This window comes from Oryza brachyantha, chromosome 11 (genome assembly GCF_000231095.2).
Source record: "Oryza brachyantha chromosome 11, ObraRS2, whole genome shotgun sequence".
NCBI classification, from domain to species: Eukaryota; Viridiplantae; Streptophyta; class Magnoliopsida; order Poales; family Poaceae; genus Oryza; species Oryza brachyantha.
This window is the reverse complement of record NC_023173.2, coordinates 2,379,805-2,396,465: the sequence shown is the minus strand read 5'-3', so window position 1 is coordinate 2,396,465 and position 16,661 is coordinate 2,379,805. Positions and strand designations below refer to the sequence as shown.

Genomic DNA, 16,661 nt, shown 5'->3' with positions numbered 1-16,661 from the left:
TTTTTTTGAAAGAGAGAAGAAATATGTATAGAGGTGTTTCTGCACCTTAGACGTTAAGGAGTAGCTACACCTGGTAGTAGGATAGAGGCTTCATATATATATATACTTATTTCTAAATTTTTTTATAAATATATCATTTGACTTTTTCAAGTAAAAGGTTAAAAGATGTGGCCTCACATTATTCTTAGTTTTTTAAAGAACCGTATATTTTCATAAAATATTTACATATAGAAGTTGATCGTCTCATATTCTGTTGTTTCTGATAGTTAGTTTCATAGTTTATACTATAAACATGCTATAAAAATTCAGACAACGTTTCGCACTCGTCTAATAGGGGAACACAGCCGATTTTCCGGGGGACACACGACCGGCAGCCGTATTTGTGTGACTTGTGAAGGAAGGCAATGTAGACGTTGCCATCGTAGGGGAGACTTGTTGCTTGTCTGATTGCTCAATGCTCATGAGTCATGCACTCACGCCAAGCTGGTTTAATTGGACAAAACCCATTACTGTTCATCCATTCCGTTGCATGGATGATGACATGGACAGGTCTTCTCGTCTTGTGTGTGTGTTTAGTTTGTGGAATACTACTAGCTAATTTTGACTTGTTTAAAAAATTAAATTGTGCAATAGTTTGTAAAAGGGAAAGGCTGGTCCACTCTAGCATAAAAAGCATTTTGTGTGTTAAAGATTCTGAAAAAAAGTTTAATGGGGTGATTGTTTGGCTTCCAAGAAAAAGCCAAATGATTTATTTAAAGATAAACTTTTTATATATATGTTCTTAGCGGTATAAAAATAAATTATGGAAAGTAAACTACTATGAAAAACTTCAAAATCAACTCTAAATTTAAAGTTAAAAAATCAAATTTTAGCTTATAAGCACGAGTATAACCGAAAAGAGAAGAACCTGGTCCATGCTTATAAGAAACGAGGGAGTAACTGAGCCTTACAACCTAACTGAAATATTACCTTCATCCAGAGACCATAAATTATATTTTAGTTACAAAATAAGCCCTACGGTTTATTATTCCAATAAAAAAATATCCTTATCTTTTCGCTTATGCTTATAAATCAAAATTTGAATTTTAAATTTCTAATTGATTTTGGGGTTTTTTCACCGAAGTTTATTTTTCAGTCTTAGTTTTAGATTAGTTTTAGATCGTTAAGAATACATATATAAAATTTTTATTTATAAATAATTTTTCATTTGTAAATATATCATTTTGTTTTTTACGTGATACACTCGAACAATCACCCAAAATGATGGGAGCCAAGAGTGGGATGTCCATGTTCTCACGTAACCAGCTAGAATTGAGCAACTTATCTGCATATCTTACTACTAGTATAAGATGTCCTTTGTTTTACAAAGCCATCCTCATAGTTTATGAGTAAAATCGGAATTTCCGCAACAAAATGTGGGCAATTAACTATTATTGTGTTCAAATTAAAATTCCGCAAATATAGCTTTAAAACTTGATGCTCGCAAGGCTGCAAGAACCCTGCACGATATCACATAACCAACTGGACTGGGTTAACTTGATGAAGGCGTGATGAAGCCTAAACAACTCTAATTCAATATATGCCATCATGGAATGAAATGCCTATTAGAGCAAGGCTAATAAATATAGCCAACAAATTTGCTATAAAAATCTTTATAGGCTTCTCTCAGTCTATCTATATAGTAGTTAGCTGTTTATAATTACTACATGGTCTAGTTATTTCGCTCACAGAGTTTTTTTGGTTCTTATGTCAGAGCTGGCTATAAGCTTATAGCCCGCTTCTCCTCTCTCTCGTTCTGTCTCTTCTCCACCTTACCATTTAACCGGCTTATAGCCTACTATCATACTTGTTCTTCGAGTAGTTGACAAGAATACCGTTGGTTGTGTTTAAAAGAACAAAAGAGAATTTGTTGTGTTTGTTTAAAAAAAAATAGAGTTTCGACATCAGGGAAAAAAAACTCAAATCTCGTCGTTCAAGTAGGAATTTTACCTATTTTCTGTGAAATTAATGAAGATGTAGATCGAGGTTCCAAGAGAAATACCTGATACTCTTAATGCGTGAACATAAAAGAAGAGCGTATAGATGGACCAGGTCTCATGAACAGGTCAAAGTTCCGACTGAAGTGTTGACCATACGATTACAGATAGCGGTGTTAGTTGTTCGTTGAACATGTTCAGACTTCAGACCACAGGCCAATTTCAATCAACTTGAAAAAGTTCGGACTTGAAGTCTGACCACACATTTGTATATAGACAAATAGCCAGAGACGAGCAGTGAACCAGAACTACTGACTCTACCTGACAAAATACCTACCTGGTACTCAGTACAGACACGTAGTCTCATTTGATTTGCTTTTGGGAATCAAAATGAATTCAAAATACATCAAGTATGAATTGATTCCCTCTCACTTATGGGAATATATACTATCTGAATTGATGCTTTGGTCCCAAATTCTTCTCCATGCACACCTATGATTCTTCAGTATTTATTGGGCTGCAGGAAATCTGTTCATGCTTCCCAAGTTGATTGCAGGGACAGTTCAGTCTAGCTAGCTATCTCCTGATCTAAGCAGGGAGTGATGCTGGTTTACATTAATTCAGGGTAAAGTCACTGTTCTTTTTTTTTTTTACTGGTAGAAAGTTAGCAGATGTTGTATCCTCTGCTGTCCCTTTCTGGCCACCTAACTCTAGAAAGAGAAGCACTGTATCTAAAATATGAGGTCACTTTCGAATCTTTACTTGGATGGAGATGCAGGCTAACATGGATTGTTCAAGATCTGCTTATTTTAGCGCCAACTGGGATAAGATCTTCATGATTTGGTTGCAAAAGCCTAACACATGGCCTCCCTTGGAAGCAAACATAGTAGTATGTGATTTCTGATGGTGACACTGAACTACTTAAGCCTAATACAAGGTACAATTTTCCACCACACCATTGGAATCATCTGAACTCGAATCAACAAAGGATTAACACTCACAGTTAATATATCACTGAGTCAATGAATTTTGCTAAAATTATCCGATGCACATACAAATACACGTCTCAGAGAGCTATGAGGCAAAAGAAATGGAGATAACATTCAATTACAAAGCAAAATCAGAATAAATAAAGCCTACGGAATGCAGGAATTTTACAGGATTTTCATAGGAAACGGTTCAATTCCTTGAAATTCCTATGAAATTTCTCCAAACCAAATAGACCCTATGCTAAATGCCAAAATAACCTTTTGTTTCAGGTGTTTGTGAGTTAAAACAACATCAGCATTCAGCAACATACAACAACATAACGGTATCCCAATCTAAACTTGGGATGGTCAGCTTCATTCAGGAGCATGTCAGACCATCAGGGCATCAACCAAGCATACACGATGCTTGTGGCCTGACAACTATTCACAGGCCAACTTGGTGTCGAAACTACTCAGGGAGATGGCGAATGCCTGGAATGCTGAAAGCGGGTAGCGGTAATCCATGGTAAACATGTCCTTGGCAACCTTCCCAAATTGCAGTATGACCTTATCATGCTCTGGTGGGGGTGGTGGAACAGGCTGTGATGGAGTTGGGGCTCCTGCAGCAGGCTGTGTGGCAGCGATGAGCTGGAAGTTCTTGACAGAAGCAACAGTTACTCGGCCCCGGAAGTTTAGGCACCAGCACTGTAGTTGCTCATGCCATCTTGGAGCCTTATTATGGAGGATCAAAGGTGTCTCCTTGCACTCCTCATCATTGCACAATTCCCTGCCTCCAATCCTTGGGCCATCTCCAACTGAGAAGTCAGAGAACCGGGCACTGCTGAAATGCATGGAATGGTCCATAATGGACGACTTCAAAAAGGAGACACTTCTAAAGGAGGACTCATTGAGGGAATGGGCAAGGACACCATCTGGCTGGCAAGGAACACTCCCACCAGCATCAAGAGATGAGGAAGGGATAGAGTGCATTAAACAGCGCATCCGCCTAGGACCCCGAGTTCCAAAGACGTTCAGCTCATATGAGATGTTTGCTATGTTATATGTGCTGCAGGGAAGCTTCGCTGTTCCCTTGTTGGAATAGAACCTTCGGCTTGTTTTCCCTGGCTGTGAAACACTGGTTGCGTTGTACGGAGGGTGGGTATCATATATTACAAACTTTGTGCCAAGGAAGTTTGACCTACAATTTGAAATGAAAATCATATTAGCAGCAGCATTTTTTAGATGAAAATGGGGTATGCTCTGCAAAAAGGTTGTAGTTTCTTCGAGTTAATACCTCAGTTTTCCAATGTACGTGTTGGTAGACCTAGATATATTGTTAGCGTTCATAGATATCACATATTCTGTACATGTCGCACGGCAGTTTCTTTTTGCTGACAGAAGGAATTTGCCATTGTCGACAAGCACAGCTGCAGAAAAGAAAAATCAAGACATATAAAATAAGTAATACTGTTACTGAAATATAAAATAATTTAGTATCCCAGAAAGGAAACATATATGTGCAAGTGGAATACTTGTTCTATAATTGGAAACTAACAATGTGACAGCATGTGTGACACCCAAATCAACACAGCAGACAAATAGCATTCAATTACAACCAAACAAAAGACACAGCAGCTCAAATAATTATTGAACCAGTCACACTTGTGGATATACTCACATGATATGGTTGTCATGCTGTAGGTGAAATGGTTTGAATGCAAACGATTTTAACAAAGAGAAAGGCTAGGATTCTGATGAAACATACCCATGCACAGCAAGTTAACAACTAGAACATATTCAACAAATGAAGGACACATTTTCTGTTGTTTAAAAATTATTGTCATGAATCATGACATTATCATGGCTCAGGTCAATTTTTTTCAGATCGTCAAGTACGGTAGATGGTCAAACATCAGCAGTAGTTACTACCACACTGTATAGGTTGCGTGAAACAGTAGAACAAGTGCATGACCAAATTCTACGATACTAGAAAACGGCAGTTTTTCAATACAGAACAATTAGTCTGCTGTATCCTATTTCGGTTACAAATATATCAAGGAAATTAAAGACAACGCTTGTGCAGAAAGCAGAATGATTGCCGACGATAGACGACGACAAATAAGAAAGAACCTTTTCAACCATATTCATATCAAATGATCAGTACATAACCATCTGTCCTATGCAAGGGCTTAATAAAGAACAGCTCTTCATTTGCTATATAACACGACCATAACTCCAGCAGAAAATAATGAGCTCATTCTACAGCCCACAAGCATACATATGAGTCTATATAAAGCATATGAGAAGTATCAAATAACTTACCTGAGCCAAGAGAGAGGTACAAGTAGTAGGTTTGGGTAGACTTATCCCTCCTAATGAAACACTGGATAGTTCCATCTCGAGGTCCAGGCTGTACATAGAAGAGGAACAACATGAGCTTATTAGCATATAAGCAAATAATAATCCTGTGATAGGTGGTGTTCTTTCTATCTTATAATGCTAGCATTCCAACAATCATTCAAAGGATAATCATCTAACATGCATGAACTGAGATTGCTCCTCAACAATGTAAAACTAAAAATGAACACAGTTTGCATCATCACCTGTTTAAGGGAAATAGGAAAGGTGATCTTCCCACAGAACTCTATATTCTTGACAATCTCCTTACACATCTCCCTCCATGTTCTGCAGACACCCGCACAAGCAACCACATGCTTCCTAGAAGGCCATGTAGCCTCACTTGCTTCCAGCCTCTCGATGATATCTCGAAGCAATTCCGGAGGCAAGCTAGCCCAGCAGGTGCTCTGGATTACAGGAACCGGGTCATGCGACTCATGGACAGCACCATGAGATTTCCCCCTGCGATGGCCGAGAATGGCGACCTCAAATCCCCTCCTTGATAGGCTCCCAAAGCCATCCCTTACATCGCGCACGATGCTGCGAAACGACATCTACTCTGAAAACTGAGATCTCCTCCTCCTCCTCCTGAACTACCAAAAGGGATCTACTTTTGGCCAACAACACTAACAACATTCCAACGTAATTCCAGCCAACTCAAATTTTCTTCCCTATTGACTCAGGCAAAGGACCTGCAACACAAAATGAATTAGTCAAAACTAGTCTTTGGTCATTCTTTCCTCAAAGAGACGGGGATGCTTCAAGGATAGCGACGTGCCCCTGCGCTGCGGGGTGAAGATTAGGTGGTCAAACAATGGCGATTGTCAGCAACGTTAATTTTCCCTCCACGGCTCCACCGATTGCAAGGACCCAAGCTACGAGGCGAAATGGTGGGCGGGTTCCCAATCGATCGAAACAAAAGGACAGTTTTTTTTCTATTTTTTTTTAATTTTTTCTACTGCAAACCTTGTGACGGTCGCGCGACGAGGAGGGGGCGCATCGTGGAAGAGGGCGGCGATGGCTGCTGACGCCGGATCGAGCGCCCACGCCGCTGCTGCCGCCGGATCGAGGAGCGCCTTCCCCGTCGCAGCTGGAGCCCGTGGTCGACGACCGATAGCGTATGGTTGCGGTGGAGTAGGGGCAGCCGGTAAATTGGAGAGGAAGTGGGAGAGGGGGCGTGGGGGAGAAGTCGCCGGCGGCGAGGAGGAGGAGGAGGAGGAGATGGCCGGAATCGGCGGAGGGTGGAAAGCGAAGCGAAGGGAGAGGAGAGGAGGCGTGTGGTCGGAGAGGAGACGAGTGTTAGGGGAATATTTTTATATTTATTTGTTTTTTCTTAATTAATTAATGTGTAGTGGGTCCCACACTCCCACATGTAGGTGCGGTCCCACACTCCCAAGTCTGGGAAGAAAAGCGAACGTTGGAAGTTTTTTTTTCACGGTATAAATGATAGAGAGAATTAATATAAAGATGAAATTTTATTTTGTAAGAGTGAGATGATTAATATCTAAGTAATGTTATATTTTTTTACATGCTTATCAAACTAGATTTATCATCTGATTTTTACCCATACCATGGTTGATTTTTCCATTATAGCACTAAATAGTTATAATAAAAAAAGAAAATTTCTGACTTTTTTTTAATCAAAAAAGAACGCAGCCTGAAATTTGCGCCGCGTTGTCTCAGTTTATCACATTTAAGGTTAAATAATCATAAATTAGACCTAATGACTCAGAAAAGTGTGAATATTTTCTTAGGCCTGTCATGGTGTATGGTGTGGTTTTCAATTTAATAATATCACCTTAGTTAAATGTGACAACATTTGTTGGCACACGATAATAAAAGCGTGAACCAGACATCATCTTAATAAAAATCTAGGGTAATATAGTTGTTCGAGTATATAAAATCATATGGAATTTTGTATTCGACACAGGTATTTTAGTTCTTTGGCTTTATAAGACCATACCTAGTTTTGACCAATTATTGATTAAAAAACCATAAAACTCCTAGCATATCCATTCCAAAATACATGTATTTCTAGGATTCATTTTTTTATCAGAATACTTTCATTCGGTCGATATTACGTGTCTTTCTAGCAGGAAAACAAGGCTACAAGCAAGCCATTTGTCTAGACGAAAACATCCAGTATTTACGATCGGAGAGAGTGTAAACATCTATATGTCACGAAATACGTACATTTTCAGTCAACAGGTGTTCATGTGCTTAAAATAATCTAAAATTTCCAAATTCAAACATTGACAATGATTGAAAAGTGAATCTTAACATTAGTATTTCATAGATAGTCTATAAATACTTACAACCTCATCATTTTGCTTATAATAATGTAGTGAAATAACATATCAGCAATTAAAGAAACAATTTATGGGTAGAATTTTTGAATATGTGTTCTTAAAAATATCAAAATCAACTTCAAAATAAAGCTCCAAAATTCAAAAAAATTTATATGCTGATAAAATATTGCCAAAACGATGAACCCCTTATATTTTTTGGAGACGGTGTAAAAAATTATATATAACAGTTTAGCATCTTACTATTATTTTTAATTTTATAGTAATTAGTTTTATTGTTTATACTTAAAAAAGCTTTGCAGTCGAGCGCTAACGAAACGGGAATGCGACTATTATGTTTGCAAATGTGTGGGTTACGGGAGCACTGTACTTGCATTTACGTGGTCAAAATTTCGTACGCTCTCTCCGACACGCTGCACATAGGGTAAAAAAGAAAAGGAACAGAGCCACTGCCAGTATGGTCCCCGGTTCTGTATCAAGGCAATGGCTGGTTGTGGGCCCACCAAACCCTTGGTCAAAAGTCAAAACTAACAGCCATACGATATGCCCATATGACATGTTCCCTTTGATTGGATCCAAGATACTACTAGTAGTAATTACTGTATATGTAGGGGCATAATAATAAAGTGGTAATTGTGATATTTACAGCACCAATAAACAAGCAGCAAAAATGCTCAGTCCATGCTTGTACCACTCCACCATTCAATACGAGTTGACTGGTCAACATCGCCCGAGGGCCCACACGCAGAGACCCATCTGACTAGTAGACCACCACATTTTGACTTGACTTGTCGTTCCTGGTTAGCAAGAATAATCCAGTAAACCAAAGCTGGATAGAGAAAACAACGAAAATTCTGGCGAGCCCCAGTATTACAATGGAAAAATTTTACAATAAGAGAATCGGAGATAACTGAGCTAAGCTCTAATGCATCGAAATGGTTGTCGGAGCCCAATCTGCCACCTGTACCATCTTGCACAAACACAACCCTGAATTGAATTCATCCTCAACCTGAAACAATTCCATGGAACGAAATCGAGTTTCAGATGATCAGTATTTCAGTTCTACAGAGAATGTAAAATTATTGGAAGGGCATGGAAGAAACAAAACTCGGTGCAGAATATAATGCATTGATAACAGGTTACTACATTGTACCCTGATAAACCATCTACATTTCCTTTCAGTAAAAGACCATAACAATGTAATCCTTTTTTAGATGCAAACTACCTACCTCCATTCGCGAATGATAACCATCTTTGTAACAAACTAACAATGCATTCCATCATATTAAAAAGAAGCACTCTACATATGAATAGATAAACATTGGTTCTGAAATTGAAGAAACAGAAGCTACTTCTTATCAAGATAAGAAACATCATGCCAATTAGCAACTTATCCGTACAAGAGTAAGAACTATAATCTTTTTTTTATCAGGGGAAGAAGATATATACTCTTTGAATCATGAAGATTTTTGGATACTGAAACTCAGCTTGGGAGTGCCAATCTGACACCACAGGATCACCGCATGCAAGCACCATCACTATTCATGTCTTGGTGATGCCGGTATTTCCTTTTGTTTTCTTGTAGTATTCACTAATCATGTTTTACCCCAAATACACCATGTATAGAACCACAATCATTGCAGTAGATACTTGTACTATTCATGAAATCACTCATGTTTGAGTGTTAATATCTAACCGATGCCTTCTTTGCTGTTGAACAGTAAAATCTCCATCTAACTGATGCATCCATCTACAGATGGGAGTATGGGACTAATTTTTGTCCTACTAGGGTTTGGGGTATAAAACTGAAGTAAGCACTATCAACAAGAAACAGCCACAATGCATGACTTCCATAGCTCCATTATCTAGTACACTAGTAGCACAACAATACCTAAAAACTTTTGTCATGAAAAAACTCCTACGAGAAGCTACTCAAATTATGAATATTGAGTACTTTTGAGTAAAGGTAACTAAAAATCTAGTCCATTTGCTTACCATATTACAAATTAAAGCACTAATGGAAGAAAGATCATGCACGATTGTCATTGCCTTTTATCTTGATCTCAAGCTCTAGCTCTTGGTTTCTTAGGTCAAGCTCGAACCGCTTATTCTCAAGCATCATTTGTTCATTCTCCAATGCCATCATTTCCAATTCCCTGTCCTTGCTCTCCCTGAACCTCTCCCACTTGAGACGTTGCTTTGCAAGTTGCACAGCCTTGGTTTCAATCTGCAAACGATGTTTTTGAATCTCTGCTGCTTTCAGAGCCAAGTCTTTTTGCACCAAAGCCAAATCGGTTCCATCTGGAAAGGTTTTGTTGATATCCAATATGGTGTCATAGGGAGCAGACCTCCCACTACCATCGTTAGAGCATGAGGTCACAAAACCCACATCACCATGATCCACCACATCCCACATCCTTTTATGCATTGAGGAACCCCTTATACTGGTATCAACTGCTTCGTCATTTTCCTCATAATCTGAATCTTCACTCTGATCATCATCCTGTTCAGCATCTCCTCTTGCATGCCTCCTCAAATCATTATCATCTTTACATCTAAGAGCAAACATTAGTGACTGCTGAAGTGCAGGGTCTTCAGGCAGATTCATATGGTTGTTATTATGGTAGGAACACATCTCTTCGTAGAATAAGTGCTTAGAGCTCAGTATCTTCCTTGCATCCTCTTTCATCTTTTCAGAAATATCCATGTGATCAAGAAGTGTGTGATTCTCCACAACATCACAAGCAGTACCCCTTCCAAGGATATCTGTTAGTCTTTTATATCTCTTATTGAGATCATTGAACTTATCCTCACACTGCTGCGGTGACACATGGCAACCTCTCTCGCCCATGACCTTTGATATTGCCTTCCATTTTCCTTTCTTTTGCATCATTGAATAGTTCCTCCTCCCACCACCAAAATCAGCTCCGGGATCCTCCCCTGTGTAGGATACTGCAGTAATCAAAAGCTTCACCATTGAATCTGTCCATTTCATCCGATGCCATGCAGTGCCCTTCTTGTCTTTCCCAGTCTGGGGATCAACAGCATCCTCGTTCATATCATGCTCCTCATTATCACTCCCACAGTTCTTTGAGCGGTGTTTGTGGTGATGATGGTGTGAAATGTTTCCTCCTTGTCCTAACTGAACTCCGTCAGAGATGTTATCAGGCCCTGTAGCCCTGTCCATAGGAATGATAAAATTCCCTGGTATCTGAGGTTGGTTGAAGACCTGGTTTCCTGAGTGTGGAGGATTCGTTTGCATAGGGAAGTCCAAACTCCCACAAGGAGGTCCTTGCATCATATTTCCTGGGGGTAGGCCGCCGCCTTCCATTTCCCCAAAATGATCACTCAAACACTTCAACCTTTTGCTAATACCATATAAAATTGATACATAAGTGCCACAGGACGTCACATTTATATGACCTGAAATGGAAATTTAGGATGGAATTTTGAGATCCAACACATGTATACTGCACATTTCTATACATCTCAACCTTCAAAATCACACAACATTATCTGAACTAGAATCCATCTGTAACCAGGCTCACCAAATAAGAATAACTACTGCATGAGACTTTACATTAGTACAACAAATGGCATGCGCTCATCCTGTCACTCGTGAGTCATGGTATCAGAGCCATTGGCTAAAGTGTTTATAATATCCGAAAACACGATACTAATGGAGCACTAAAAATTACGGTATTCTGAAGAATCTAATTAAACCGCATCCATCAAGTTAGGTGATGAGAAGCATAAGTTGGCAAATCAAACATGCATGGACAAACCATTTTACTGGGTAAGGTGAGTGGAACAATTTTAGGACATCAGTGCAATAGCAAATTAGCTAGTGGTAAGCAATCAAGCAGCTCGTGATAAACAAAATGTTGCAACCATTTTCGTGCTTCAGCTTCGGCTCTACTTAAACGTAGAGTGAACCCTATGTGATCTCACTAAAACATTGTTTTCATTCACAAATAAGGCATCCATCTAGTAATCCACGAACCACACCTACCGAGCATCAAACGTTCTTCCGTCTTCGCATGGCTCAAACACGCAGACACAATAAACTACGATTACGATACCACGAGGAGCAATCAGTCAGACAGGTGGCAGCGGCTCCGACCGACTCCGGCCACCGCCTCCGACTCCGACGTGACGAGCAGCCGAGCACCCCCAAACTCATCGTCTAGACGGAGGAAGCGGCAAGGTCACTGGGTTTAACGCCACGCGAGAACAGAGAAACCAACCGACGCCGCGGCGAGCAACGAAAGCCATCAGGGGAGGGGAAGGAGGGAGTGGAGAAAGCTAACTCACAGTACCCAGCGGAAGCTCCGGGAGTAGGGAAGCCGCCTCCGCCTCCGCCGCCGTCGCCGCCGCCGTCGCCGCCGCCGAAAATATTGGACCTCGCGGAGCACGAGTCGCCCCAGAAAAAGTGCCAAGCCCAACGGAAAGGCAGGAGGGAGGAGTGTACTTTATACTCCACGTCGGCACTTGTTGCCATGCGGGATCCACATGTCATTGGAATAACGAACGCGCGTGTGGGGTCACGCCGGGGAGGCAGGGCGGCGCGACCCCCACGTCGGCGTGCCCCTTTTTTCTTGTTACGGGGGGTGGGGTGGACCCCACTTTGCAGCGAGCCATCATCACGGGCCACGTCGCGACAATTTCACACACACTGTAGCTATGTCCCAAAATAAAATTATTTATGCTTTACATTTTTGTGTTCAAATGATTTTTAGCGATTATTAATAAATGTATTAAAAGTAGATAAAGAGAAGATTAATTGTGTTGAGATTAGATAAAATAGAAAATATTTTAATCCTTATATTTGTGCATTTGTATACTTGGAATAGTGAGAATAGAGTTATTCTGTGATAGAGACGAATACTTTACTACTACTACACCCATTCTCTGGGGTGGTTGGGTTCATTTGGTTATGGCAACTTGGCAAGATGCTGTGCACACCTGAAGAAAAAATAAATGTAAGTACCATGCATGGTTCGTGGGGTAGCCAAATGGTGATCTCAGCATATGTTATGATTCGAAAGAGAGTCGTTTAATTGCACTTGTAATGATAATGAGGCTGTTCTCAACAAAATCTACTGTAACTTTTGTTTATGACGAGTGACTTTCTATCTCATCTTTTATAAGCTAAAATTTTACTAAAATTTGAAGTAGATTTTAGGTTTTTTAATCGTAGTTTACTTTCTAGTCTTGTCTTTTAAATCGATAAGAACGCATGTATAAAAATCTTATTTATAAATTATATTATTTATAAATATATCGTTTGATTTTTTTCAATTATTCGAGACTTCCTACGGAAAATGTCAAAATCTATGCTCCCATACAAAACAGTAGTAGTGCACCATCAATGTCACGTAGGACATTATATTAGTGGAACTACGTGTGAAATCGCACTGCCCCTTCAACTTGCGTACCTACACAACTCAATTAAAAATTATGATGTTTTAGTTTTAGTTTTTTCAGATGAAAAAATTTGTTACTCCCTCCTTCCCATAAAAAAACCAACTTTTTGATTTTTTTTATCGAGCATTTGACCATCCGTCTTATTTAAAAAATTTTCAAAAAATTTTAAAAAAAATTAGTCACACATAAAGTACTATTCATATTTTATCATCTAATAAAAATAAAATTATTAATCTAAATTTTTTTTAATAAGACGAAGAGTTAAACGTTGTATCTAAAAACTAACTAAAAAGTTGATTTGTTTTGGGACGGAGGGAGTATTTTTTTAAGCACAGTATAACACATGTGCAGTCATATTTCAACCCATTAAACATAGTTTTTTAACCATACTTATTTTTGTTATTTTTAATAACCCGGTGCAACACTCAGACATTTAGGCCCCGTTTAGTTCCTAAATTTTTTTCCAAAAACATCACATCGAATCTTTGGACATCTAAATAAAGTATTAAATATATATGATATTAAAATTAATTACACAGTTATGGAGAAAATCGTGATATGAATCTTTTGAACCTAATTAGTACCTGATTAGCCATAAGTGCTATAGTACCAGCATGTGCTAATGACTGATTAATTAGTCTCAAAAAACTTGTCTCGTGGTTTTTAGGCGAAATCTAAAATTTGTTTTCTAATTAGACTACATTTACTGCTTCAAATGTACGATCGTATGCGTCGATGTGACCTCCCACCCAAAATTTTTGGGATCTAAACGCAGCCTAAGCTAACGTACAGAGATGGTGTTGCAGAAATGCAAAGCTCAGAATCAATAGAAGACTATAAGCCAGCTATAAGCATATTTTAAATAGATAAGAGGGGAGAGAGAAGAGAGGTGGACTACTAATTTGTAACCAGCTGTACACGGACTCTAAAACACGGTGTGTGAATAACACGTGAGACCATATACTAATGCTTTTAGGTAACTGTTATATAAATTAACTATTAAATTAATTATAGATAAATTAAAGCTAAGTAGTTGACTGTATTATTGAACTTGCTCTTATGCATCCTAGCCTCGTAGTAGCAGCTTATTGTTTGGATATACTACAGTATTCTGACAAAACTGTCAAGAAAATGCAATCCCATTAAACTTTAGGACATGGTCACATCAATCATGGTGCAGTGCAAGAACAGAGCTCAAGCATATACTGCCATAGATGCCATGGCTGTCTCTCAGCTCTTGGGCTTCACCAAGAGTCAGTTTCTGAAATCTGAAGTTGCAGAACACCTAAAGAGGTTGTTTAGCCCATGTCAAATTGGATATTTGAATACGAATTTGAAGTATTAAATATAGATTATTAATAAAAACTCATCTATAATCTTGGACTAATTCGCGAGACGAATCTAATAAGCCTAATTAATCCATGATTAGCCTATGTGATACTACAGTAAACATTTGTTAATTATGAATTAATTAGGGTTAAAAAATTGGTCTCGTAGATTAGTTCTCATTTATAAAATTAGTTTTTTTATTAGTCTATGTTTAATACTTTAAATTAGTATCCAAATATCTGATATGACTAGTGACTAAAAGTAAGTCCTTATAAACAAACACCATCTTACTCTCCAAGTGTTAGCGAAGTTGCAGTACTATGTTCCAAAATGCCATGCCTGTCTCCTAGGCTTCACCAAGAGGCACTTTCTGAATTTTTACTATGGTGGCGCTGGCATGGTCGGAGGAATCTCTTTTAACAAAAAGCTTCGGACAAAGTGACAAACAGTTGAACGTCGTCAGCCGCGATATGATCAAACGTGTCGTTACAACCATCAATTCGGTGATCCTGCTTTCTAATCTTCCATTATCTTTGACAAACAAAGATTACAACGATGCTACATCGTATGACCATCGTCGTACGATCACGGTGCAGCGTATGCATGCGCGGTGCGCGCCGTCGCTCATCCGTCGTTAGCAGCACGCCCGTCGCTCGTCCGACTGTTAGATCGTACAACGGTCGTACGCAAAAATCGTACGTGTAGCATTTTTACAAAAATTAATGGCTTCTCTGCCAATCTGCTACTGTACTCCACTATATATCAGGCTTTGTAATCAGGCCAGCAAACAAAAAAGAAAGGCACCCAAATTACCTTTGCGGAAGGCGATCGATCACAAGAACCGCCGACGTCGGCGTCGGGTGCAGGGCTGCAGGCCGCCAGGGCGGGGCTTCTCCGGCGAACGGCGGCGCCGGGTCATGCTAAGCCAAGTTGGAGAAAACTTTTGTGTTAGGCTGACAGGTGGGGCCTTTGTCAGCGAGGCAAGTGGGCAGAGATTTTTTTTATTAAATATTCACTAAAATAATTTTTAGTTTAAAAAATTGCAGATCTATATACCCAACATCTACTAGAATTCTTTTAAAAAAAAATAAATATCCTTCTATGGAAATTTTTTACAGTATGGCAAACGACGATTGGTTCAAATGAACAGACCCGGATTCGATCACATTGCTCCGTGACATTCTCGATCATAGAATTTACGTCCAAACGGGGCCAACCGGGCATGCCATATTTGCATGTGACTCCTAAACGCTCTACTACTAGGCTTTATCTAGCACCAAGAGGCCACCTACAAAAAGTGAAGCCCTTTCCGAGCAAGGCTAATAATATAGCCAACAAGCTGATTATAAGACTTCTTGTAGTCTTTTCTTAGCCTACTCATATAGTAGTTAGCTCTTTATCATTAATGTAGGACTCACATGTCTCTCTCACATAATTTTTGGTTCTTATGTTCAAGCTGACTATAAGATTATAGCTCACTACTCATCTCCCTCCTCCCCTCTCATGGAAATGCACGACAGGACCAGGTATTTAAGTAGGCGCACAAAAAGCCCATGCAAGTGACCGTTGAACGCTCTTCTACTTAACACCCTACATGTGAGGGATTTTTCCTATAACAGGGGGTTGCCTATAAAATTTATAGGAACACTCGTGGGAGGGGTTGGCAATCTTATACTGACTCTCTACACCATAGAGCTTGGTGTAATATTTTCAAGAAAAAATAATATATGTGTGTTAATGGAGCTGATCGTAAAATTGGCTACGCTGCAGACAACCCCTGGCGATAAAACACATAGGAGGCCAATGGTCGGTTGCCACGCCATAAAAGTGCAAAATTTTCAAACCAAAAAACATTTTTATAGCGAAATAGCATGTAGCCTAGTGGTTACAAAGACCTTAGTAGCACCTGAGATCTTAGTTTCGACTCCTTGTTGGAGCAAATTTTCCAGGACTCTAACGGCTTTGGTGCCCGTTGACATCGAGCCGCTTGTGGCGACTTTGTGGTTCTCTAGGATTTGCAAGCGGTGACTTCGTGGTTCTCTAGGATTTGCCGGCCAGTCTTCGGAGGTGCTCATAGGGGGTTTGTGTGCGTGCGTTGTGAGTGTCTGCGTTATACTGCGTTCTCTTTCGAAGAAAAATATTTTTATAAATTTTTAATGAAAACATATAATTTTAGAAAAATTGAGTGTTTCTTTCAGAGCGCTCGGATTAGAAAGTGAGCCCAATCGAGATAGCGACCCGCGGCCCAGCCTTAATAA

The 16,661-nt window shown here is 39.4% G+C and overlaps 2 protein-coding genes across 2 annotated transcripts; both read right to left on the bottom strand.

Annotated features, from left to right (window-relative positions):
* Positions 1–2,966: 2,966 nt before the first annotated feature.
* LOC102703907 (tubby-like F-box protein 13) lies at positions 2,967–6,660 on the bottom strand. Its single transcript, XM_006662698.3, has 5 exons — positions 6,308–6,660; positions 5,548–6,033; positions 5,267–5,354; positions 4,239–4,371; positions 2,967–4,142 (listed from the first exon to the last, which is right to left on the bottom strand). The coding sequence occupies exons 2-5, from the start codon at positions 5,893–5,895 to the stop codon at positions 3,386–3,388; spliced, it is 1,326 nt and encodes a 441-aa protein (XP_006662761.1). The 5' UTR covers positions 5,896–6,033; positions 6,308–6,660; the 3' UTR covers positions 2,967–3,385.
* Positions 6,661–8,148: 1,488 nt separating this feature from the next.
* Positions 8,149–11,064, bottom strand: LOC102703623. The gene is made up of 3 exons (XM_040528893.1): positions 9,643–11,064; positions 8,559–8,656; positions 8,149–8,444 (listed from the first exon to the last, which is right to left on the bottom strand). The coding sequence occupies exon 1, from the start codon at positions 10,976–10,978 to the stop codon at positions 9,677–9,679; it is 1,302 nt and encodes a 433-aa protein (XP_040384827.1). The 5' UTR covers positions 10,979–11,064; the 3' UTR covers positions 8,149–8,444; positions 8,559–8,656; positions 9,643–9,676.
* Between the last annotated feature and the right edge of the window lie 5,597 nt (positions 11,065–16,661).

Excerpts from the sequence above, each read along its gene's own strand:
- LOC102703907 (XM_006662698.3), bottom strand. The coding sequence starts at position 5,895 with ATGTCGTTTCGCAGCATCGTGCGCGATGTAAGGGATGGCTTTGGGAGC. Across the intron at positions 5,355-5,547 it reads TTCCTATTTCCCTTAAACAG|CCTGGACCTCGAGATGGAAC; the intron begins GTGATGATGCAA and ends TTCTATGTACAG. Across the intron at positions 4,372-5,266 it reads GTACCTCTCTCTTGGCTCAG|CTGTGCTTGTCGACAATGGC; the intron begins GTAAGTTATTTG and ends TCTTTTCTGCAG.
- LOC102703623 (XM_040528893.1), bottom strand. The coding sequence starts at position 10,978 with ATGGAAGGCGGCGGCCTACCCCCAGGAAATATGATGCAAGGACCTCCT.